The 26,703-nt window shown below is 37.4% G+C and overlaps 1 protein-coding gene across 6 annotated transcripts in view; it reads right to left on the bottom strand.

Annotated features, from left to right (window-relative positions):
• SATB1 (SATB homeobox 1) overlaps positions 1-26,703 on the bottom strand; it is a 99,646-nt gene that overhangs the window by 49,565 nt on the left and 23,378 nt on the right. For all 6 annotated transcript variants that reach the window (XM_059162516.1, XM_059162517.1, XM_059162519.1 and 3 more), the window contains exons 2-6: positions 25,771-26,005; positions 21,886-22,062; positions 20,987-21,113; positions 20,073-20,196; positions 1,040-1,151 (exon numbers count right to left, since the gene is read on the bottom strand). In XM_059162516.1, coding sequence (XP_059018499.1) covers positions 1,040-1,151; positions 20,073-20,196; positions 20,987-21,113; positions 21,886-22,062; positions 25,771-25,981 — 751 coding nt within the window. In that variant the 5' untranslated portion in view covers positions 25,982-26,005. The remainder of the gene's footprint in view (positions 1-1,039; positions 1,152-20,072; positions 20,197-20,986; positions 21,114-21,885; positions 22,063-25,770; positions 26,006-26,703) is intronic.

Genomic DNA, 26,703 nt, shown 5'->3' with positions numbered 1-26,703 from the left:
TTCCAAAAATGATGCATTGTCTTCATTACAGCTCTAAGCTATAAAAGGCAAAGAATCTGTTTTGGTAGATGGATGGCTTTGCTTCAAATATTAAAAGCTAAAACATGCTCAAAATTCAGGTTCTCTTGTTTCTTAAAATCTTTAGGAGAAGTCATTCTTGTTATTATTAAATGGATGCAATGGAAGGAAAGAGAAACAGATTTAAAAAAGGGCACAATGCTATGCATATTAAACATACCATTCCTATATTATTGGGAAGGTACAAGTACATGAAAGAAAACATTAATAGAAATTAAAACATTAACCTTGATCACAGTGTTTGGTTTTGTAACACTAGCAAACTCAAGAGGGAGAAAACATCATAACCTCAATGCTCGGGCTCAACACACAACTTTTATCTGCCGTTTTTGTTATACTGCCACTAATTTTTAATGCATTGACTGCATGCATAACACATAGTGATCTGAAGTTACATGTGAAGATGGGCAGCCATACTAGAATTAAAAGTTGAAAAATAGTGTCATGAGGACTCCGGTATGGACGGTAAAGCAGTGTGCTCACTGAAGTGCCTATCTAGAGGGGCAGGCGACGAGACCTATAAAAATCACTTGATCTCAATTGTGGAAACTATAAATACAATTTAATTTCCTTAAAAATTGGGTGTAAAAATAGGCACTTTCTCTCAAACAAAAACAAAACACATAAAAGCATGATTTATCTCTGAGAGAAATCACAGCTAATATTAGTTATTCAAGGCCTGGTTAGGTCTTCACTGAGATGTTAAAAAATGACAGCTTCCCTCCTCCCGCCTCGATTTCCTGCATGTCTGACAACCAAGTCAGTTTGGCTGATTTAAACACAAACATTTATTGAATTTAATTATCTCATTATACTCATACCCACTCCCCACCCTCAAAGAAACATTCTAAATTGATCTCTAATTGGGCAATCACAAGACCTGGCTTTAGATGTGACTTTGATAAACCCCCAAATGACACATAATGGTATGTAGCCACCACTGCAACAGTTTTTTGCTTACCCATCATATCTTTTGTCTTCTTGAAATGTTTGTACCACCTTCCAAATTCTTGACATTTTGCTGCTGAGACATTTGCATAGTAAGTGCTGTTCACAATGGAAGAAATCATACTCTGTATGAAGAGGGGGGGAAACATTTGTAATACATATCGGCACAAGATGGAACACAAAAATGATTCCAATTGTATAAATGGGATTTTTTTTTTTTAATTAACTGAGTACCAGTACATTTCTGTTTTGCACTTTGGCCTAAAGCCTCGGCTTCTTAAAATTCATTAAGTAGTGTCTCAAATGCTTATTTATGTACAAAGCAAAAGTCCACTGAGACCAGTATAAAGCTATCAAACCAACAGACTTTGCTCTAGTATTTATGGAACTTCTATCAATGTCATCTATTCTTAGGCTGACAAACCTTCACTGATCCCAATAAATCCAAGTACGTGAAGATGATTTTATGATTATAATTCATAAACACTACTTTGAAGTTAAGAGACTACTCCACACCCTTGCTATTCAAAGTATGGCCCAGAGACCACCAATTTTGGCATCACCTGGAAGTCTAGTAGAAATGCCTAATTTGGGGGGCGCTTGGGTGCCTTAGTTGGGTAAGTGTCTACCTTCAGCTAAGGTCATGATCTCAGGGTCCTGGGATGGAGCCCTGCATCAGGGTCCCTGCTCAGCAAGAGGGCTTCTTCTCCCTCTCCCTCTGCCCCCAATCCACCTTGCTAAATAAAGTCTTAAAAAAAAAAAAAAAGGAATGCATAATTTGGGGCCCTACAGTTTAGCAAGATCCCCAGGGGATCTGAGTGCGCATAAAGTTTGGGAAACACCATTTGTACTTTCTACTCCAATCAGCACTCTTTAAAGGTTAACTGACCACATTTAAGAAAAAAAAAAACCTATTCACAGAGATCCTCATTCAGAGAAAGAAACATTCTACAATCTTACCGCTAGCTTCAAGTACAGTAAAGCCAAGTTCTGCATTTCAAACTAACCATAAAATTTAAAAATATACACATTTCATGCTTACTAATTCTCAAAGATACCACAGAAAAGAAAATGACCTATTTTGTCATTTGTCTTCACTCCGCTTTTAACAAAAACCCTGAAAACAAAGTCAACAGTTTAACATATAAAAACAAAGACAGGAATGAAAATAATTTGGGAGTTCTTTTTTTTTAATTTTTAATTTATTTTCAACAAACAAAAATGTTTTCTTCCCAGCAAATTTTGGTTATGGTAATTTCAGTAACTTAACTCATTGTTATTTTTAATCCTAATGCCCATTTACCTAGTAGCGGTTCAACTAATTTCCAACTGCATTTTAGGAATAATTAGAGTTGCACCACCCACCCGCCCCCCACTCATCTGTATAGAAACGTGAGAACTAACATTTCAGACTTCAGTTGGTCTATGGTGAAATAGTTTACAGAATGCAGCATTGTTTGGGAGGCAGGGAACAACCAGAAAAGCCAGTTTGGGGACAAAAGTATTTTTGTATCATTATCTTCTTTAAGCTACTTCTAATTTAAAGTTCTTTTGGTTATTTTTGATTCTCCTGACATCCAATATCAGTGTTAATTTTGTAACATGAACGTATTCCTGTAATATGTAACTCTTGGGGATCTTTGAAGAATTTCCAGTGAAGGATAAGCCAGAGTCATATTATTTTTTTTTTTAAGATTTTATTTATTTATTGGCAGACACAGATCACAAGTAGGCAGAGAGGCAGTCAGAGAGGAGGAAGCAGGTTCCCCGCTGAGCAGAGAGCCCAATGTGGGGCTCGATCCCAGGACCCTGGGATCATGACCTGAGCCGAAGGCAGAGGCATTAACCCACTGAGCTACCCAGACGCCCGCAGAGTCCTATTATTTACATAAAACATGGCCATCTTTCCTATGAGGCACCGGGATTTTTTTTTTTTTTTGGACACTTTCTATTTTATAGTCATTTTCACATTTTTATCTCTAAAAAGACATTCTTAATGTGCTCGCGGTTCTCTGCCATTAATCCAGTGGCCTGCAATTTTACTAAGAGCCTCCCTCAGTCCAGAGTACAAAAAGATACTTAGCAAGGTTGCCAAAACCAGAGCCAGAAGATTACCTGATCCAGTTAACAATCCGTCAGCTTCAATCACACTTACTCTACTGTAATAACGGATCGATACAGTCAGACAGTAATAAAACTACCGAGACCGCTGATGGATAATGGTGATTCTGCAAATGGGTGACAGTTGATGTTCTTCCATTTTGATCCAATTTTTAAAAAATTATTACTCTTATTCCTAGACATTCTGGCAGTTTCTTAAATGTCAATATAATAGTACAGACAAGTTTTAGAAGTAGTTTAGCTCTTAGTTTTCAAAAATGTACAGGAATTACCTAAATTCTGCCGAGGTTTCTGACAGACATTGTCTGTTTCAGTTTGCCAGTAGTTCTGTATATGAAATTTGCTCTTTGCCGCACACCTACTAAGTGCCCGACTGGTACTGGGGATACAAAGGCAGATTGAGACACAGCCCCCGCCTGTAAGAAGTCTACCATCTGTTAGGGAGACAGATACATCAACAGATCACTTCAATTTCATGTGATTTAGGAGACTAACAGTGGAAAATACATAGGGGGACAAAAGGAAGAATACGTGGTATGTGTAAAATCAATCCATCTGAAATATTTTTATGACTTTGGAGCCTATATGTAATAGTGCTATGTGGTTCATTATTATCCATATGTGGAAAATAATACCCATATGTGCCCGATCATCAAAGCTTCCTTCCACCCTTGTTTAACCCTAACTTGGAAGGCTCTGTCCTTAAGTGACTTTCTGGATGCTTTCTACTCTGTCAAGTGCTGTGTGCTTAAGAAACTCTGATTAATGTAAATATTAGCCCAAGCAAGACGTAAATCAAAAGGCTAATCCACCAGTTATGACACAGGCCAAAGCCACTATTTAAATTCTCTGACTTTCTGTACTTTCAGGGGACTGGGAAAGAGTCCATAGTTCAGGTAACATGGGGTAACCTCTATTTTTATTGGAACAATATGCAGTAAACTGTACAACTAACCTACTCAAGTGGCCACTGCATGAGGACTTTTTTTTTTTCCTAGCAGTAAAGTCCCTATTGGAGACTCAGGTGTGGCATCTGCCTAGCCTATGAGTTTCAAGGGCAAGAAGGAGAGACTTCAGAAAGTTGAGGGGCACATGGCATATGAAAGATCATATTCGGTACTGGTTCTTAAATTTGGAAAATCATAAAGAAACACCTATTATTTGGATAACACAAATAACAAAATCAAGGGGGGGTGCTATTTTTCCCAGAGGATGGGGACAAGCAGTGCAGTAGGCAGACCCAGACCAAGATCCATGTTTATAGGATTCTTACATCAATCAAAAAAGACTCTGGTTCAAACAGATCACACTAAGCTGTGAGTTTATGCAGCTATAGGGCTCCATATTCTTTTCCAGCCCAAATGTCTGGCATCTACTAAACACACACTAAATATTCATTTGATGAAAGAGGAGAGCTATATCTGCATTTAAGTCGAAAATGTGTAGCACACTGGCAGTGTGACCTTGTTCAAGGTACTGACCCTCATTTTATCATAATCCCCTTTACTAAATGGGAGTCATAGCAGCACTCACTTCATACGGTTGTTCTGAGAATCCTTTCCATTTTAGGCATTTTTTTTCATTCATTCAGTAGATACCTACTGAACCCCTACTATGTACTAAGCACTAGGCAAGTTATTAGAAAAATAATGACCTGAAGAGAGATGCTATCTACACTTACACAGACAATAAATAAAATAGTGAATGTTATGCAATTAACACAGAGCTGGGAACATACCCGAGTATGGACTTAGGAGATGTTAATTTCTATGACAACCCTCTGTCCTCCTCCTCACTGGCTTTTATTATATGATCACATTTCAGATCAGTCGAAAGACTATGCTTTAAATAACAGAAGAGTATCAGAGAGACTTTTCAAATGATACATTTTAAGTCAAATACATTTTCTTATGAAGAACAGAGAGTATACTAACTAAATTTATTAAGTTATAAGTTAGGTCAAGGGAGAAGGAGAAAACACCAAAGGAAAAAAGTATTTCCCCCATTTGTTTCAATATTCCAATCTGGCACTATCTTATGAGGCTGGCCTACAACCTGGTAGCAGGCCTCAGGAAGACAAACACCACTTCTCTGACTTGGATTTTCGAGCCATGCCCTATCCCCTCTCTGGCTAATAACAGCTCATCCTTCAGGACGGAGCTAAGGCATCCCCACTTCTGCAAAGCTTTTCCTGATTTGCCCTGGGGTCCATCCAGCATGTAACACCTTCCTAGCACTTTTTTTGCTGCTGTGAGTCTTGGGGCTTATCCCTGAAAGGCCTGGACTCACCGCAAGGCTGGGTACGTATTAGGTGATCAAGCAAAGGTTTAAAGGTCACTGAAATTAGCCATTACTGCAGGCTACCAGAAAATTCTTTTTTTTTTTTTTTTTGGGGGTCCCTAAAGGTGAAAGGCAATGGCCGCTTGTCACATGAATCTTTTAAATGCATCACTTTTAGCTGTCATGATAGAACTCAGAGTTGAAAGAAACTTTGTTCATTAATTTGCAAGAGATCCCTTCCCAGGTTTTTCAAAATACATCCACACAGATGTCTCGGAAGTCGCAGAGCTCGGTGGTTGTGTTATTCCAGTTCTCTCTCTCTCTCTCTCGGTGTCTATTTATACAAGCTCCCCAAAGCACTTTGAAAAAGGCACAACTTGTCTCCCAAGGTTTCCTATTCAGTGGCCGGTCGACGTTAAATGTCAGCGTCAAGGGAAGGAAATTATCAGGCTGACAGACTTGGTCCACTCAAATCCCGGGCTCAAATGCTACACAGGACACCAACCAATGAATAGGCCCACCGCTTCCAGGGCTGGGAAACGCAATCTGAAAGTTGGCAGACATTGGCTGTGGGTCTCATAACCCCAGTGTGACACAATATTCTCATCCTAGGAGCCAAGTTGTAAGCTTTTCTAAGATCCATAAAGCACATGTCTGCTCCCTATGAAGAGCTTCGGTTCTTTCTGAGAGCCTGCTGAAGTTCGGATCTGAAAGAATGCCATCTTCACAGAAACCCCAGTACTCTAGAATGATACCATCTGCCACAGGCTGAGCTTCCTTTTCAGCCAAATACATTATTTATAACCTTTCTAATTGTGAAAAGGTAAGGGTGGAATTTTTCTAAAGCCTGACTTAGATATAGTTAGAACATTCTGAACCTTTGCTCTCAAATACTGCAGGTCTCCAAATGTGAAAAAACAAAACCACAAAAAAAACCCATCAGGAATTGGTTGAGGTCATATCCTTTTTCAAGATATTATATATTCTTTCAAACCCCTACTAGAATATCACTACGCTGTAAGGATATATTTAGAACACATTTAGAAACTGGAGGAAGACTGTTTTATTTTTCTACTTGGTCATCCTAAGTAGCCAATGAAGAGGTTTAGGGAGAGGGGAGGCCTTCTGGGGGGGATAAAAAAGGTTTAGCAGTTGGGGAAAGGCAGTGATCTGATTACCCTTAAAATTGCTTTGTTGTGCCTTTAACAACAACAAAAAAAACCCACCCCAAAACAATGCTAATCAGGTTATTCAATCATTTAAACCAAAACTGTTCATGCTTTTCTGCCAAATCAACCAACCACAGCAAAATCTGTTATCTCTGATTGCTCAGCTTCCAGTCAAAAAACAGTTAACCCCCACTATACCAAAAGTTTTCCAAAATACCCTCCCAGCTCTGCGCGCTCATGGAGAATAAAGAGAAAGCCATGTCATCTTTAAAGGGTAATTGAAGTGCTGTACCATATTTGCATATTACAATATACTCTAATAAACTAAACAGCCTGTCCCGGAAGCCAGCAGCTCCCTAGCATTTCATCTGCTCTCCATACTGACTTTCTGTGCACTATATATATATTTTTTAAACAGGACTGGGATATCGTGAGCAAAACTTAGTAAAGACTTGCTGACGGTTTCCCTGAGGTGGGAGGAGGCAGCAAGAGATCTACAAAATGGTGGCTCACCCATGTTTAAAGCTTTCAGGCTCCATCAGCAGAGAGGGCAAAGGCTACAACATCTTATTTACACAATTATCTAAATACGATTAAACAGCTGATGGACAAATATTAAACTGGAAAATGTATAGTCATTTCAGCTTAATGTAATCCTCTTTCTGTAAACACCCAGGATGATTTTTTTCAACCAGAACAGTCCTGACATCTCATAAGCCTAAGGGTGAATAGCAAGAGATTGTTTTTGATAGTTATAAATATTCAAAAGACATGCAGACCATCTGCTTTCATAATACAGGTAAAGCAAGACTGAAATGGTGACTGCTGTATAAAAATGATTCTTTTAACAAAGTCTTCCTCTCCTCGAAAACTATAAAGACAGATGTCAAAAACTGTTTACACAGAGCAATCAGGAGCGTGCAAAATGTAATATTCCTTTTACACACAGTGCTTGCTAAAGAGATTTTTTTTTCTTTTTCTTCCCATCTGTGTGTTGCAACACATTTCTACAAGTTAAAAACATTTTTTTCAAACAGAGATCTCATGAATACCCAAAAACATGCTATCTGGTTTCTGAATGCTAATTAATTTCAACTAAGGAATCTGAATATCTTTTTCTGTAGGAAGGAATGTATGTTTTGAATTGGAATACTCCAGAGACAGCAAGGGAAATAATCTCGCTCAGGTTTAATTCTATAAGGCGATTTTCATGGTTCTACCTTGTCTGTAATATATATCCGCTATGTCCACGTTTTAAATGAAAGCACATTACTGCTAATGTCTTTGGCATAAAGTCTAAAATAATTGTTTTCTGAAATAAATGCCCGCACATGTGAAATGTACATACAGAAACCTTTAACTTCTCAGTTGATGTAGAGTGATGCATAAAACCCTACAGTTAATTTTCAGGACTGGAACACTAATCTTGACAGTAACCTTTTTATATATTGTATTAATGGCACAGAGGCATTAAGCACCTTTTTATAATTTTCAATAAAATGAGCATTTACTGAACAATCTGTCAAACTGCTGGCTCCCTATTCTTTTACATTTTTATTTTTCGAGAAGTGTAACTTCATAGACTCTGATGTCCCTCTTCTTTCCCCATGCCCTGTCTGTCTACGGCCTGAATTTCCACAGCAGTTTTTCATATGCGTGTGAAAAGCTCAAAGGTCAAACTTTAATTTTGGATCAAATGGAATCAACTCCACATTCAAGTACAATTTTAAAAGGGATTCTCAGCAAATGAATTTTTCCTTTGATCCCAAAGGATATCAAGTACTACAAATACGCTCTACGAAAAAGGCATCACATGAGACAGTGACATGGAGGGAATTTGCTGCAAATTAACAGGTAGTCCCCATCTGGTATTTGGGGGTGGGAAGGAAGGGAAATGGGTTTCAATTTATGAGAAGCAAATGGCAGGATTTCTAAGTGTAATATTCTGTTTGTGCGTGTTAGCTTATGTTCCCCCAAATCTTTCCCTCTGGATCCTCTACTGCTTTCTAAGCCATTCTCTTGGGAGATACAACTGGGGCATATTCCGAATCTCAATTTGTTGAGAAGAGACTAATCACTTATAAATTTTACTTAAACTCCAGTTGTCATAGTTATGGCTCTTGCCATCTTGATCAATCCCAGTGCCTGAAAAATGGCATTTTCACAGAAAGTAACCCTTGAGTATCATGCTAAAAACAGAATCTCAGAACAAAGCTCCAAAAGAATACAAAAGGAAGCACAAAGAGAACACATCTCAATCTGTTTTGATGGTCTTACTACATTTCATAAAGATGAAAGTGTGATCATTGCAAAACACAGAAATTTTATTTTTTAAATACCCAATTCAGGTGTCTGGGTGGTTCAGGTGGTTAAGCGACTGCCTTAGCTCAGGCCATGATCCTGGAGTCCTCGGACTGAGTCCTGCATCAGGCTCTCTGCTGAACAGGAGTCTGATTCTCCCTCTGACCCTCCCCTTCTTAGGCTCTGTCATTCTCTCTCTCTCAAATAAATAAAATCCTAAAATAAATAAATGAACGAATGAATGAATAAGTACCCAATTCATAATTTTTAAAGAAAATGTTGGTTCACAATTCATATGGCTTTTCCACATAATTAAAGTAATTTTACATAAGGCCCAGATAATATCCTTTGATCAGATTCTCTACTCTTTTTGTATAAGTACCTATTCTAGATCTTTCTTACCATACCTAAAACTTCTTATTTGAATTAATCAAATATGTTAATAAAGTGTTTAAATTAGAAAATATTTGTTAAAATATGTATTTCTACTAAGGGCACATAATATTTCAAATTAACTGCACACAGAGGCTTACATTTGTTCATCTGCAATAGGCAGGGGATTGAACCAGATAATCTTCAAGGTCCCTTCTAACCTTCAGGGTCCCTTCTAGCCTTCAGAGTCTATGAAATCTAAAGGTATTCTCAAACAGAGGTCCTACAAGGGTCTTCCTCAATGACTTAAGAACATTCACTTGGAAGACACATCATCCATTTGTACACTCACTGCAAATATCCCAACCACACTTTTATTATTATTAGGAAGGTTAAAGTATTCACCCCCACCACCGTATTTTGCTCATGATTATTAAAAATACACCCATCGTTACTAAACATGATACTACTCCAAATTGAATTTTTGGAAGTTTTTCATTCAATTAATCTAAATCCAGTGACTTTTATTTTACAGCAAAAATTGTTTCCTAAGATTCTAAATTTTAGGTGCTCTGTACCAACTTGTAAATTTGGGGGAATGCTTGCTTATTCTTTCTCTGATGGTCCTTGTGTACTTAAATCTCCCATCCCCTATGAAGATTAAAATTTCTAGTATCTGCATTTAGAATAGCAGGAAAAATAATACCTAATTTGTGTTTGGTTCTAGGGGTCCTCCATAAAGTATTTTGAAAACCGTTAAGCCACAGAATAAAAGGGCTAAAGTAGTTTGATTCCATTTTTTTTTTTTTTTTTAAATAAACATAGTTGATCCTTATACGACGTAGGTCTGAACTGCCCGGGTCCATTTATATGCAGTTGCTTCTTGTTGTTGTTTTTTTTCACAGTACTGTATTTTCTCTTACGATTTTCTTAACATTTTCTTTTTTCTAGCTTACTTCATTACAAGAATATAGTATAGAATACACATAACATACAAAATGTGTGTTGTTTACGTTATCCTTAAGGCTTCTGGTCAACAGTAGGCTCTCAGTACTTAAGCTTCTGAGAAGTCAAAATTTCTATGTGGATTTTCAACTGTGCAGGGGTCAGTGTCCCTAACCTCATGCTGTTCAAAGGTCAACTGTAGTAGAACTGGGCTCTGTAACTCTTTACAGATTATATATTTCTTTCTGCATTCCTTCTTCATATGAACGCTATTAAGATTTTAAGCCATGTTGCCTGAAACTTGGGGAGAAAAGATGGTCCAGCTTTTAGCTTTTTATGGAACCACAAAACTCTCTTTGGGAATCTCATGAAACCTTTGAAAGGTCTCACCACATATATTCTCCAAAGTAACTTTTAACTTCTAGGTCAGTACAAACCCCCAGAAGCCCATTACAGGGTCCATGGATCCCCTCAGATCTGAACCAAGATTTCCCAGAAGGCTAAAGGCTAACTCATGTCCTTGATTTCTGTGTTTTATTAGTTACTGTTGTTAACCAAGCTTGATAAATACAAACCAATGTCATGTCGGCATTAGGTCACAAAGAAAAATCAAATTAATCTGTCTTATCTTTATCAATAATATGAAAATGCTTCACAGTTTTGGAAACTGCCATATATTGGTAATCACCTCTTTAGGAGTTATAGTAAAATGGTAAAAATGTGTTGCATAGGTTGGACATCAAGAGATAATGAGCTCCCTCCATCACTGGAGATAGGTGCTCCTGGCTGAGCTGGTGCTCATGCAGAAGAGTGGACAGACCGAGTCCCTGAGGCCCATTCTGGAATGGCTGAACAGTTATCTACACTTGCAGCTCTCCTCTCAATTCAGGGGATTCTGAGCCTTTATACAGCGGACTTTTTCACATAATGTGTTATAGCTCTAAACAGAGTCTCCAGTGCCAAATGTGGACTTTAGAACATCAACTGAGGAATAGACACTGAGCCCAATCAGGGTGGTACCATTAGCATTTCTATGGCCGGCAGCAGCGGCATCTTTGTATATAAATCATTTGACTCTGCTTTTGAAATTTTCCTTCTTTATATATTTTTAAATATGAGAGATGGACAAATGGAACTGACAGTAAAAAAAGCATGGATCTCAGATACAACACAACTGAGCCAAAATGAAAAGTATTAGCCATGCTGAAATACATGTTCAATTATGGAAGAAAAATTTTAAACATGCATATAAATATATTGTTAAAGATTGTGCTTAATAGTGACATATAATTAGGTCTTTTACAGCATTTTTTACATCTTTGGGTCCCAGTACCTCTAAAACCACTGTTCTGCTTACAAACATGTAAATTTCTACATATATTCAAGAACATCACAACATGAGCAAGAAGTCGAGACAGCTTGGGATAACAGGTTTACTTAGAGAAAAATTCAGAGGTAATTTGCTCTTGGTTAGATAAATTAAAAATTCGGAATAAAGTGAAATAGAAAAAACACTTTGTACAGTAGGATACTATAGATCTGAGTATAAAATGCAACTAATAAAACTACTAACATAGTTTATTGGTGCATGAAATGAATATGGTGAAAATCCTATGAGGCTACGTCAGCTGCACAGATACTCCTGAGATCCTACTGTGTGCAAGGATTTACAACTGTGATGACGAATCAAACTTAGTCCCTTTGTGACTGTTAATCACAATGTAAGCCGAGCCTAGTTCATCCGCACATACTTTCAGAACATGGTAGAAAGTACTATGATGGGTGCACAAAGGCAGGGTGGATGGATCCCTGAGTGCAGGGAGTGGGGATGACAGGAATTCAAGAAAAGGACACCAGACAAAACTCCCACCTAGATGACAGTACCCCTAGGCATCTTTAACCTCTCTGGACATTGTCTCATCTAGGGTACCTTATTTGCTTAACTTACAAATGGGTAAAGTGCAAAGTTTAGGGGTGCCTGGGTGGCTCAATCAGTTAAGCATCTGCCTTTGGCTCAGGTCATGATCCCAACCTAGGGTTGAGTCACATATGGGGCTCCCTGGGCAGCAGGGAGCTTCTACCTCTCCCCCCCAACTCATATTCTCTCTCGTTCTCATTTTCTCTTGCAAAAATTTAAAAAAAAAATCTTGAAAAAAAAAATAAAGTGCAAAGTTTAGCCTTCTCCCACTTCCATCTTAAAACACAGGGTAACTTTATAATGATACAATGGATGATGCTAAAAGTGTCCCTCACAGGTGAGAATGGATTATAACACAGTCCTTTGATTCTTCTACAAATGAAAAGTTCTTGGTTGTTTCCATATAAAGTGAATTTTGCATCAAAATCTTCTATGGAGCAGCAGTGCCTTAGACTATGCAGCACTCTCAAGGGAAATTTCAACCTCTCAATTCCCACACTGCAGAAAAACAGCACAAGTTACTGTACACTTTAAAACTGAACACTGTTGTAAATGTGTAACATGTATTAATTCACGTAATTGTCATAACAATCCTGAAAAAGTGGTAATATTATCTTCCTACTTTATAGATGAGGGAATTGAGGCATGGAGAGTCACTTTGGAGCTTCCAGAGCTGGTAATGGGACAGCTCACATTCTTGACTTCTAGATATTGAATGCGATCAGCCCACTACTGAAGATGATGGCAAAGAGTAATGACACACAAAGACTCCCGTAAAAAGTGACAGAATGAAGTTGCGGAAGAAATACATCTCTTCAAGAAACAGTTCCATTAAGAAATAAAAAGAAAACAAAATCAAGCTCTGTCATGTGTTAACATCAGCCAGCAGTTTCAATATCTCTCTGGAAATCCTATTGTTACGTTTCACAAAGTCAGTACTTGTTTCAGGTAGCTCCACGTTTTTTTAATTGCCTGGGAACAAATGCTGGATTGGTGGTAGAAAAGGACAAGCCTAGGAGAATCAGTGGTACCCAGGAATGAAATCTCCTGACTTCTCAATCAGGTAAGAATGTGATCTCAAATGATGCTACCAAAGCGTTAATCTCTTCTTAATTTTCAACCTATCCTCTGGTTTGCATCTTTAATCCCTTTGAGTAAACTAAATTAGATTAGCATTTTTATGGGGAAATATTGCAATAAAAGATAATATTTTTTTTAAAGAAGAGAGAAAAAGACGATGGCTAAAAAGGATAGTTTTAGTGTAAAATTGAAAGGGAAAAAAAAAAGACTACTGAGGGAAGTCCACTACCTTTTCCACAATGAGGAATTCTGCAACCTTTTGAACTGTCCACGATGAAACTCCAGCACCCCATAATAATACAGCATATGAGAACACAATACAATCTTACATTTCTGAAGCGCCCTTCATGCAAGCATCCCAGGGTGCTTTACAATCATTATGAGTTAAAATTAAAACTGAAGCACATACAATTCCTAATAGAATCATTTTAAAAATGCTAAACAGAACAAATAACTTTTAAGTCTAGATTTAAAAGTCCCAACAGCCAGAGCGTTCCTTACTTCAATTGGCAATGAGCTGCAAAGCCGGGCTGAGGCTCTCTCCTGTTATGTTAAAGGCTCTCTTATGTTTTTTATACTCGGAGCACGTTATGATCAAGCAGTTTCCAATGAAACAGGAAAAAAATTGGGTGCGTGTATCTGTTCGTTTTGATTATTCTGAATTTAAGGTCTTTTGTTTATTTGTTTACGAGTCTGTTTGGCCCAATCTGACATGAAATAAAGCAGGTTTAAAAAGCAAATCCAGATAGAGTCTAACCTGAAATTTAAGTATAAATTATTAAAAAAAAAAAAAAAAGACACTCCAAAAGCACTCTAAAACTAGCTCTGTTTTAGCAAGAAAATCAGATTGATTAGCATGATTTGGTTAACTTTTTAAAAAAAAACCAATTAGAAAATAGCATTTAGTAGTCTTTCTCCAGGCCATGTCTACTCTTAAACCTTGGCAGAATTTATTATTCTGCAAATCAGAAAGAAAGAGGGGAAATGCTTGCATGATATGGTAATTTTCCTTGCATTAGTGATTTTGAGGTCAAAGGAAACCTGTTCAGATCTAAAACAAAGCACAGGTAAAAATCTATTAAGTGAAAATGAAGTACTTACACGTTGTTAAGCACTCTCTAAAGTGGCATGGCTTAAACTCTTTTATGTTTTACTATTGTGAAAAGATAGTAGCTATAAAATATTTGAGATCAATCCATTTTAACTTAGATGCTTTATTAAGTTTGGCTTTTTTGATGAATATATCTGAAAGGTTACGGAGAACTCACATCAAGCTACAGTAAAATCCTTATGTATCTAAATCAGCTAAAAATGAGCCTGATAAATGAGATTCAAAAAAAAGGAAAACTTGCAATTTGGAGCACATTTTTATTCTTCTATTGTAGATTATATATATTATAATATTAACACAAAGCAGATAACTCACTAAGTTGAAAGAGAATGAAGTATAACTGGTTCAAAAAAGGAGGCAGGAAATATTATCAGCAATTCATACCACTACCCATGTAAGACTGGTTTAGCATTTCTTCTATGGATCTCACCATGAATACAATTGCTGAAAATGGTTGTAAAATCCCATCAGTATCAAGTACTTCAGTGCCTGGCAAAGCAATGATCTTAACCTTGGATTCCCATGGTCAGTAGGGTAAGGGCTGGGAAAAGTTTTGTAATTTAAAAAAGGATACATATTTAACAACAAGATTTATGGATTACATCAGGAAGGGGCAAGTACAAAATCCTACAAGCACATCTCAAACAGGAAAAGCTCTATTTTTAAATGGAACTGGCCAGTTATATCCTCATCCATCAGAGCAAGCCAGTGGCTGAATAAGGTCTATACTGGCAAATAGACCCAAGAAATTCAACTGCCCATTGTTTCCAATGCAAATGCCTAATATTGTCTTGGGGCTCAAAACAAAGGGCTAGGAGCTGAAGTATACCTTCTGATCCAGACAGATATGACAGGATGGGGAAGGAAGTGACTGCCACAGTGAGTCTAAACTCATACCTTTTGGAACCTCCCAAATACCAGACTATCCCAGAAATCAGTCCCTGTGGTCCGAACTACCCCTCTCACCTCTAAACTAGGGGCATGAAGTGACGGTATTTTCAAAGCAAGTCATTGTACAAACAACAGAATCAAACCCCAAATGCTAAAGAAAAATTTCAGCAGTGAGAATAAATGCAATTGGAAAACTGTAAGTAGTTATCACTACTTCTGGGAAAAGGAAGTATTTTATAAAATACATCAAATTACTTTGAGAAAGCCTTTAAAAAAAAAAAAAAAAAAAAAAGTCCTTCATCTGGATGTGACCAAGCTCATAGGCTCTGGGCATGAATTCTCACCCCTCTGCTTTACCAGCTGTTTAACTACAAGGCTTTTTTAAACACATTATGCCTCAGGTTTCCTCAACCTAGAAGTGGATACAAACTATATACTGCTTCGGGTGATAAATTTGCCCATGATACATCAGAAGCACTAAGTAAAAATTATTATTATTTCAACTATTAAAGTGTAACATGCTTAATACTATGTAGGAAATAGGATGCCTGTCACATAGCAGACTGTCAATACATATTTTTGAATGAGTAAGTATGTGAATATGTGAATAAATCTCATAGGGTTAGACTCTCACATGAAATACAATATATGAATATTGATGATGGATATTCTTGAGAGAAGTGATTACTAATGTTTATTTAAAAATTTTCAGAAATGTTATTTCAGTCTAAAAAATTATGAAACAATAATGCAAAGTGCAGTTTAAAAAACATATATTTATAGCATAACTGGGTAGGGATTTTTAAATTGTTGCTCTGGTGTTATGCATCATATAGACTTTAGATCAACTGAGCACAGGGTTTATTAAATGTCTACGGCAAGGACTGTCAAGTTTCATAGAATCAGCATGGTTAAATGGTAAGCTTCAGGAGGGCAGGGAGGTTTACCTGTTTGGCCAATACCTAATAAAAAGTCTGACATATATTATATCCTTAGATGCTGTCGGGAAAAGGAAAAGGAAAAATGATTTTATTCAGTGTGACTTCTAAATGGAATGTTCAAACCTAAATATATTTTATATATATTTTGCTGCTTGAAAATAAAAACTATTCTCACTTACTTCATGTGGAGCTTGGGACTGGAACTACTTTTCTCCAGGTGAGAAAGGAAATAGAAAGTGACCCAGTGCCTTAACAAAGGTGTGCGTGTGTGTGCGTGTGTGTGCATGTGTGGTGGGGAGAGGGGTGGGGAAAATGTACATAGCAGATTAAAATTTCTCAGGAATATCTGACCTAAACATTTTTAGATGAAAGACATCAGGCTGGAAGAAGTAATAACTGACCTTTTACTTATGATACTTTCAACAAAATGAACTTAGTCTTGTGACTGCATATATATATATATATATATATATATATATATATATTCACTTCTTAAGCTCAGTCTTTAAAATACACGCAAAACTAAAATGAAAAAGAAATGCTTTATGGTAAATCAAAAAATCATTTGCCTCCCGAATCCATACTCTCAATGTCCTCATGACCACAGGGTTTCTTGACCCCAAGCCAGGTTTATTTTCTCCTCCTTATTGCAGTTCAAAATACAACACCCACCTTATCCAACCACAACCAGTAACAAGAGAGTGACCAACTTCAGATCCATAAGGAGCTGTTTGTGTCTTAGCAGGTTTTTACAAAAATAAACACGTGGTATGAAAACGTAACAGATAGATGTCAATCTATTGGGGCAGATTTAGGACTTAGGAAAGCAGTAACAGAAATAACGATATAGTTATAAGTCACATGTACCCTAATGGAGTTCCTGCATCTGGAGAAAACCTTGCAAATATTATCAGACAGAATGTCTGATAATTATGGCAAGTATTCATTTTAAAATCAAGACACTCTAAAATTTTTCATTGGGAAAGGACTTTTAGGTCAGTCACTGACCAGCATTTTGACTTTAATCTCCAAAGCCACTGGCTCCTTCATTTGTCCAATGAGGAGTCTGGGTAGGATACAGCTCAGTTCTAAGATTCCAAGGTCATCTGCCCTGCAAATGTGGGCAATCCTTCTAAAAGCACCGGAGGCTGGGCTTGTCACATACCAAGGCACATGCATGATGGATTCCCACTGGAATTCTCTCCCAGCCTCTACTCTGTAAAGGGAGCTAACCTGAGATCTGCAGGGTGGACATTCTGCTCAGCTTAACAGTAAGGGCCCCGATAGCCCTATGTGCTGCTGAGGTGTCTTATCATATTTAAAAAAACTCTTATGTGTAGCAAAATGAGGGTGCTAGATTGTATGTTCAAAATTCGCAAATGAATAAATCTAAACTCTACAGGGGAGTAAAACAAGTCTTAAGAGTTAGCATTTCTTGATGGTACGTTCCGTTTTGTATAAGACTGAGGCAATATTTTTTTCCTAGGCATTTTTTCACAATACCATCTTCATCACTATCTCTCAGTCACAGGAGAAAGAAAGAGTAGTTCTGCCAAGCTCAGCATATATTTTGGGCTGAGGTCTTACAGAGCCTGGATTTCTCTTCTTTAACTAATAACTTACAACATAAAAGAAAATAAAGAAGCGAATGGAAAATAGTTCATTATTAAAACACTCTGCACTGAGTATCAAGATTCATGAACCCATTCTAGAGAAAAAAAGATGACACAGCAGAGTATAAATAAAATAGCTTATTCATTTAGAAGAACAGGTTGCAGTTTTTTTCATAATATTAAACACTAAATTAATTTCAAATATTTGTTGCTGCTGGTAAACTCCTTGTAATTTTTTCAAAAGGTATTTTTTAAAGAAAGGACAACTGTAATTATAACCGATGTTGAAGTCCCAGCCTAGTTCCATTGCTCAACAATTACCACAGGGTCTCGGCTACACACAAGACGCACGTTGCTCCAAAGCCCTCTCTACAGAAATTCACCAATGTAGGACTCTAAAACCAAGCCCCGAATTTCATTTTGTCATTCTGTTTAATGTTATAATTGTCTGTATTCAATTCATTTCCCATGATAACATTAAGTAAACTCACAATTATATTTAGAAGCTATAGTGAGGTGGAGTTTACTGGCTGATTTAACAATTAATTCTCATTGCTTCTATCAGTAAAAACTTGTACTAGCATCCTCTTCTCCAGCTCACAGTAAATGCCCTAAATCTTTGCCTGAATTTACTTCCAACATCAATGGGACATTTAGCAACATGTACATACATGGCATTCCTATACTGGGTGTTTATGCGTATTTTGACTCTGAGTTTAAAAAAAAAAAAGTTTATTTCTAGGACGTTTCAAATTTTCAAATGCTAGCAACCAACTGACATATTATCTGAAGTTGTCTGCAAAACCCAAAGTCCCAGATGTAAGAGTCACCTGCTTCATTATACTATCCTATTGATTTAACTGTGTTTAATTAATTTAAATTACTTTTATTCGATGGTTATAAATTCACATCCTCTCTACTCCAAGGGTGAGAGAGGGAAGATAGAAGGAAATAAGCTAAAATGACAATTTGTCCTGAATTCCAAGAAACTGACACTTGCAATATAGGAAATACTTTACATATGGCTACAGCCTACCTTAAGAGAATTAAGAGAGCCATAATTGACTATAGCCCTAATTCATTTGGTCTATTCCTACAACTGCTAACAAATATCAAAGGAAAGCTGATGGTCTGTAACCTGAGATGCGTGGAGTTTCCATAAAACAGCAGCACAAAAGCCCACAAAGCTTCCTTCCGAAGGTACTAGTACCCTCTGGAGCCATCACACTGGAAATACATTTTGAGAATATCTCAGTTGCAGAAACATTTATAGCAGAATCATATGGTTCACATTCAAGTGACTGATAGACTAACATTCAGAATTACTTTTTGAACTTGAAAATAAAAGAACAACTTCAAATGGGGTAAAAATCTAGTTAGATCGTACTTGAATTATACTGTATCATGGGATGACCTCACGTTGGGTTTGACACTGAAGGATGGCATTCTAACACAATTATGTAGTGACTACACAAGCAGCCCATTAAGAGCAGGTTCACAGCACCCTTTTTTATGTGAAATCAGCTGAGCATTATCAAAAATCATGTTTGGTTTTAAATTTAGAGACACGGGCAGTCTCTATCTAGAGTTTTAGTTATGCTTCACCAAAATTCATTCTAAAATATCAAGTACAATAATAATAAATCTTTGTCTTGTTTGAAGAGCCTCTGATGATATGACAGGAATCTCAGAGGAGGGGAAAAAAAAAATTCCACCAAAAAGCAAAACAAAAAAAGTAAACCAAACCAATGCCACAAAACTGGTGACAAAATCCCCCAAAATAACTAACTACTCAATCTTTAGTTACAGGGAAGAAACTTCTTATTTTTATAAATACTTAATCTAAATGCTTATCTCCCCCTTTTTGTAATGAACATAATATCCCAGAACTGTCCCCTTATTTTATTCAGGTATCACAGCGAAGGCTTTGTATGAACACTCTCACTGACCTTCCCACACCAAAGGTTCCTGGAAGTTATACCACCTTTACTCTTTCTTAAATAAGGGCACTCAGGAGAACGTAGCTTCCATGCTCAGAGCACTCAGAAGAGGGATCGAAAAACAAGCTAGCCCAGTCTTCTGCTGAGCTGTTTCTCCTTCACTCTTTTCCCCAAGGGAGAAAAAGCGTAAAGACTCTGTTCAGAATAAATCAGGCACACTGTTTAAAGTCACCAGTGGTCAAGACACTGCAATTTTGACAGTCTCGCTTCAGATACCAGTTGCTTTAGATTATGGAGCCCCATCAAACCTCAAATCAGGGCTGCCCAGGACGGCTTATCATTCATTACATGCTATGCTCAGTACCTGTGAGAGGGGGCACTCCTTGGCCAACGAACTCTGATTCATATCTTTCAGTAAGTCCTTCAGAGCATTCCTTACTGTGGTGTGCGACCATTGTTCGGGAGGCAAGTCTTCTAGTTTGGGGCAACTATTTGAGACATAGATTAGAAAGGGGATTATTACAAGATTGCATCCCGCTGCAGAACATTCCTTTAAGACAGACAGATTTCATTTTGCGCATCAAACAGATGCATCTGGAGATTGCTCTCGGTCTCCTGATTGTTCCGATTAGTTAATTACTTTATACAACACATCTGCTGTATCGATGCATGAATTATACATCAGCTGCCTGTGGTGGCTATTTTTTCATGTTACTTCTACCTTCCTGCTCTGATGCGCTTGGGAAGACAATTTAAGGTGTACTGCTTTCTCACGAGCCATCGTGAAAGGCATTAATGTATTAACCGTTTTCCGTTCATGACTCTGTTCATACGAATTAAAATGGTAAAAAAATATATATAAATAAATAAGATCGCGGGAATAGTGAATAAGGCATTCTTTCACAAAATGTACACAGATGGCACTGTTCATGATATGCAAAAATATTTTTCTCTTAAGTAAACTTTATGTAAAATGCCTTCTTGTAATGCATCATTTAATTGACTAAATATAAAAAGTCTTGTCTTTTGATATCCTGCACAAAACCTACAAATTTGGCGGGGGTGGGGCGGTAAGGGAGCGGGGTGGGGGGAGAGGCTGCTTTTAAATATACATTGAAGTTAGTAAAATTAAGCAGAAGGGATAAAGTAATGAAATCAGTTTGCATTAACCTTTCTGAAACACAAAGTAAATAAAAATCAAAGGCTGACCAGAGATGCTTTATTTCAAAAGATCAGGCACATTGAACGTTCTACCCTAGAACCGCCGTCCCGACTCACCTGTGTAACTGAATTTTCAATGTGACCACATGATACACGTCTTGAAGCATATCTGCTACCGTAGCATCAGGGGCATCTGTCACATAAGACAGTGGAACTGGATTCCACTTTCCAACCTGGATTAGCCCTATTCCAGATAAAGAGAATATGCCACTAAATATTTTACCTTTTAGATAACATTTCAAGGAGAAGGTGGTGGTGGTGGTGTTTTTCATGGCCCCCACCACAAGCAATATTGTTATTTCTGTTTGAATGATTCCCTTCCCTCTAAAAGGCAGGTCAATGAAAATATTCACAGCTTAGCTTTCCAAATTGTGAAATTATGTAAATGACTGTAGGGTTGTTTATTATTTTGGAAATAAAACCCCATCAATAAAACCCATGCATAGGCCACATTTTCCTAACTTACAGGAAGTTCTAATAAGACATAGCTGAACCAGTTCTAAATGGCTTTACGATTTAGATAAGATTCTCTATTGCAATGGGAATCAGCATTGAAAAATACTTTACAGCCCATAAAACCATCAGAAACAGAATAAAAGAAACAGAACTAGATATTCAGTCATAAATGCAAATTGACTCTCAACAGTCCATCTGCTCAAATACGCTCCTCACTTCCTTGTGGGTCCTCAGTGGAGCAGATTATTAAGGTCAATAAGCATACTAATGATTCAGCCAAAGTAATTTAAAAAAAAAAATCCACCTCGACATTCCACACGAGCAAAATGTGTGTTAACTAAACCAAACTGAATTAAGCCAATTTTTTAAACCCACAGTCTATAAGGAACCAATGTAACACACAGGCTACAGTTCTTTGAATAAAAATATTCAGGGCTTTCTCTGCAAAGTAAACAAAGGATGCCAAGCAATTTTTCCAACCCCACGTATGCATTATTTACCTTTGGCCTGGGCAGCAGAGCTATGCGAATAGCCCAGAGACAGCAATGCCATTTCGATCAGCTGGTTGAAAAGCATATCCTTTCTCACCAACACAAATTCCGCATGCTCCTCCTTGCAATCGTATTCAATGGCGTTTTCATAATGTTCCACCACGCAGAAAACTGGTAGCATGGTTCCTATCCAAGAGACGGAGAAAAAGAGACGCAAACCAACAATCTTCAGAAATGCAATCTGGGGGGAGCAAAAACTCGACCATGAAAATAAATCTTCCCAACAGGGAGAGAAGGGGAGACTGTGTTTCCAAGGCAGACAGGGTACAGAAATACAAGCACGCACACACAAACATATACACACTCTTTTATCGTTTAAAGTTGTAAGAGGGATAGTTAAATAGAATGTGAACTTGGTCCTGAGACAACCTGGGCTCTGCTTAAATATCAGCAGTGCATTTTCCAAAATCAACCAATGCAGAATTACCTTTTTGATCAAAATAATAATGCTGACGAGAGAGAAGTGTCTTGTCTGATCTGCTGTGAGTGGTATACAGGGTACAAATGTAACTCATTACAGTTGTCTTCAGAAGAACCCACCTTCACGCTTCCTACATGCTTTTGTTAACATTAAACTTCTATTTGTGTCCAAATTTTCTCTGACTCTAACATTTTCAGCATTTTCTTCCTTTGTGAAGATCTTTCCTTAACAGTTCCATAAAAGAAACACCAAACTTAACCAAACTGATGTCCAAAATATATGATTTCAATATGTGCACAATGTAAATAAATAAGATTTATTTATTGGCCACTCATTTAATCCACCTGACTAAAAAGATATCACAGCAACCACAGGTCTTGAAAATGAACAATCTTTGTTGCATGTTATGAAAGAGAGAAAAGGAAAGTGGCCTCCGAATGACATATTAGGATAAAGGAATCTGTACAGATCTGATGTGTTCTCTCTTTATTTACTTTAATCCAGCGTAATAACTCAGTAGCCAGATGATTAATAAGCACAGGCCACACCACCGTCAGAAAAGAGGCTTCTAGAAACTGAAATCACGGAATGCTGTAGTACTCAAGGTGTTTATGCAGCGTACTGTCAGACTTCCAGTGATATACGGAAAAGGGTTAAAAGCAGATGCATCTGAACTGTACTGTGGCAAACTGCCAGGAGGGTATCATCTTTAGCATAAATGATGACAAGGGTTACTTTAACAGGGCACCCAGGATCCCCAATTAGTCCTATAACATTAATGCCTCTATAAGGCTCTGCCCTCTGGACGCACAGAATCCTACCAACTTCTAGAGATTTCTAGTGCATACTAACCCGAGCTCAAAATCAGGATTTCCTCCTGACACCAGGGATGCCCTTTAAAAAGGCTCTATTTTCTTGTTTATGCTGAACAAAAGCCGGCAGTAAAGCAGCTACATTTTTTTACACGTGCATCTTCACCAAAGCCTTGGTGAACTGATCACTCGAGATTCTAGCTCTGACAAATAAACCCCTTTAGGTTTACTTAGAAAATCTCACAAACTCATTCAGAGGTACCCAACAGGCTAGGCATGAAAAACAAGCCGCAGAGCTTGCCAATATTGTTGTCATTCATTCATCTGTTTTATACCAGAGAGAGATCCTGTCAGGGATCAGAAGAAGACTTGGGAAGACCACAGCAAAAATAGCAACGAGCAAACTGGTGATTTCTTCCTTGGCGTGAAGGTACTTTGGCAAAATTTCCTAAACAAATAAACAAAAACACCCAACCTCTTTTTCTTAAGTAGGGCTTTCTCATCTCAACCACAATTTTTATCTAGCACCTGTCAAACAGAAACCATGCTCATAAAAAATAAGATTAAACATACACACACACACACACACACGCAATCACCCCTACCAAAAAGCTTTAGTAATTTTGTTGTTTGAAGCAAGCTGAGAACCTTCTACAATTAAACTATATTTTTAAAGTAAGGCACTATGAAAGCAAGGTTAAAAAAAAAAATTCAGCAGGAAGTGAAATTACTGTACTTTGGTTTCTCCTCCCCCTGTTCTGATGGCTTCAAAGAGTTGGGTTAGTACAACAAAAACATATGCATTGATTTTTCTCTTGCAGAATGATACATACGTGTTCTACTATATGCTCCCTAGATCTATGAAAATAACTATAGGTTTTGCAAACTGTTGAAACATATTGGATTTACTTTGGACTCTATTTAGAGATACCCTATAGATAATTAAGGTGGCTATTGATAAAGTGACAAGAGAATCATTTCACGACAAATCTAGCTGCTAAGCCTTCTAGCAAACTTGTCACCCTTGCCTTCCTGATCCTACGAGTAATGCTGAACAGGAGCCTTCTCTGAACTGATTATTTGTGCCAGTGTTTGGCGAGACTTCCAACTACAGCAACTTCATAACCTTCCAACATGAAAAGGGGAGTGCACTGGTCACTGCTGAATGCTAAAAATACCACATGATTTAAACCTGGAGGCAGTCTTAGAAGCTTTTACTGAAGGTTTATGAGCCTGTGTAAACAGCACGTCTGCCATAAGGAGCACTGAAGTCTGTAGAATCCTTGTCTAAAACTGTCCTGGCATTAAAGTTTGCTGTGCAAATATCACATAATACCAGAGACAGCTGAAATCTCCTATTTAGGAATTTATGGAACTTATATGTTTGCAGGCGTCAGAAAGTCTTTTTTATAGAGCCCCAGTGCTTCACAGTACAATATTAATGCACTCAGTTTGAAAAGCTGCAATAAATTATATTTTTAATGCTCTTACCCTGGCTTTCTTAAGATGCATACATTCTTGGCAAACAATCAATAAATAGGGTAATCATGAGTAGAGGCCAAAGAATTTGCTGAAGTGCTGTTTTTCCATTTTTAATAGATAAAGATCTAACAATACGGACTGCTGTGTCTGTTCATTTCAGGATCAATATATTCTTTGTTTTCGCCAAACCAAGAAAAAAATAAATGATTGTATGATAAATGTTATGCATCAAACACAATGAAATTCCTCTGCCTTCTAACTTTATCTACTTAATATTCTTGGTTGCTAAAAGACAGCATTTTTATCCTTCACTTAGCGAATGTAAGGAAAAATCTGAATCCCAAACACAGTTATTCAGAGACAAAATAAAGACCATTATGAGACACACACGTTATACCCAGCATAGGCACTGATCTACATAAATAGCAGGGCTGAATACAGTCAAAGTTGTTAAACTTCATCAATTTAATAAAAAATGGGTAGAAAGGAGTCACACAGTTACTATCTTTCCTTTATAAACTTGCCTAAGTCTGCCCTTCCTTTATCAAAAAATACTCAACCATAGCAAAAATCAAAAACTAGAATCATCAGGTTTTTCACTGTAAATAATCAATTTGCTCTTAAGAAAACAAGCCACACAAAAAATGACATCACAAAACTTTTACATCATATCTCATAAGATGCCCATTATGTCTGAAAATGACTTACAGCTAGCTAGTAACCCTCTGCAAAAACCCAAGGCAGTCCTCAAACAATCTAAGTGCCTTATTCTTAATCAGGGTTAGATTAAGCAACAGCCACCTACATATCCTCTACTACAATAACACCTTATCAATGGAAGCCTTGTATAATGAAGGCCATTACATTTAACTCAGTCCTCATCCAAACATCCAATGATTCCACTCTATAGCAGGGCAAGGTGATCCAGTCAAGCACAGAGCCTACACTTTCCAAACATGACTGACACAGCAGCCTGGGAATTAACTAACTTCACATCAGCAAGAGAATCAAGGAAAAGAACATACAAAGACATGTTCTGCCTCTCCACCCCCACACAAAGTGGCCTTGAGTAGACACAAGGGCTTGTAGCTTTCCAGGATTTGGCTCGAAAGTATTTACCTTTCCTAAGGTTCGTTTTCATCAGATGGCCCGAGTGTTTTAAAGGCACTCCCTGCATTTTTGCACCTGTACTCCCAAGCCTTCCTCTTCCTAGCGGGCTCCCGTTCTGCTCCAGGCGGGCGATCTTGGCTGGTGGACCCTTCGGATCGCTCACATTGTTAGACATTTCTGAATGTTCTTTCCCCTGAGTTGCCTCGTTCAAATGATCCATACTCAGTTACCCTCTAAAGATCACCTGCCAGAATTTAAAAAGAAGACATGTTATAATTGGATGGGGGGGGGGTCTCTCTCTCTCCCCCTCACGCTCTCTCTATATATTATATATGATACACCAAGTAAATATTTTATCCCTAGCTATTTCTCTCCACAAATACAGTACACTTGTAAAATTGCTTAACTAGGTAAATAATATACTGCAGATGTTACTATGTTTTCAGATAACAGTATTACATTTCCATGCAAGTTAACAGAATAATTTGTGGAAACTATAGCTACACATCTTAGAATAAAAAGGTAATTTGTCACCTACCAACAAAACTAAGTTGGGGGAAATGGGCTTACTTTTAGAACAAGAATGACCACAAGTATGGCTAAAAAGAAAATAACATATTTATGTAGTCCCAATTTTTAAAAATCAGAAACTCATTACAGAACACAATAGTAACACTTTAATCAAGAATAGGAAGATGATCACAGTCCAAAATATTAATTAAATCTGATGTACATGTTTACGCTTTTACATAGTTTAATTTTTATGAAGAAATATATATATATATGTATGTATGTATATATATATATATATATATATATATATATACCCCTCAAAACAAGGTAGCAAATATCTGCTTTTTAAACTCCTCATTGGCTTTACAGGTTAATCCACAGAAAGTTTTCTACTGCTTAAGTTTTAAGAATTACGTGACCTGTTAAAGA

The sequence above is a fragment of the Mustela lutreola genome, chromosome 2, assembly GCF_030435805.1.
Source record: "Mustela lutreola isolate mMusLut2 chromosome 2, mMusLut2.pri, whole genome shotgun sequence".
NCBI classification, from domain to species: Eukaryota; Metazoa; Chordata; class Mammalia; order Carnivora; family Mustelidae; genus Mustela; species Mustela lutreola.
This window is presented reverse-complemented; position numbering and strand designations above follow the sequence as displayed.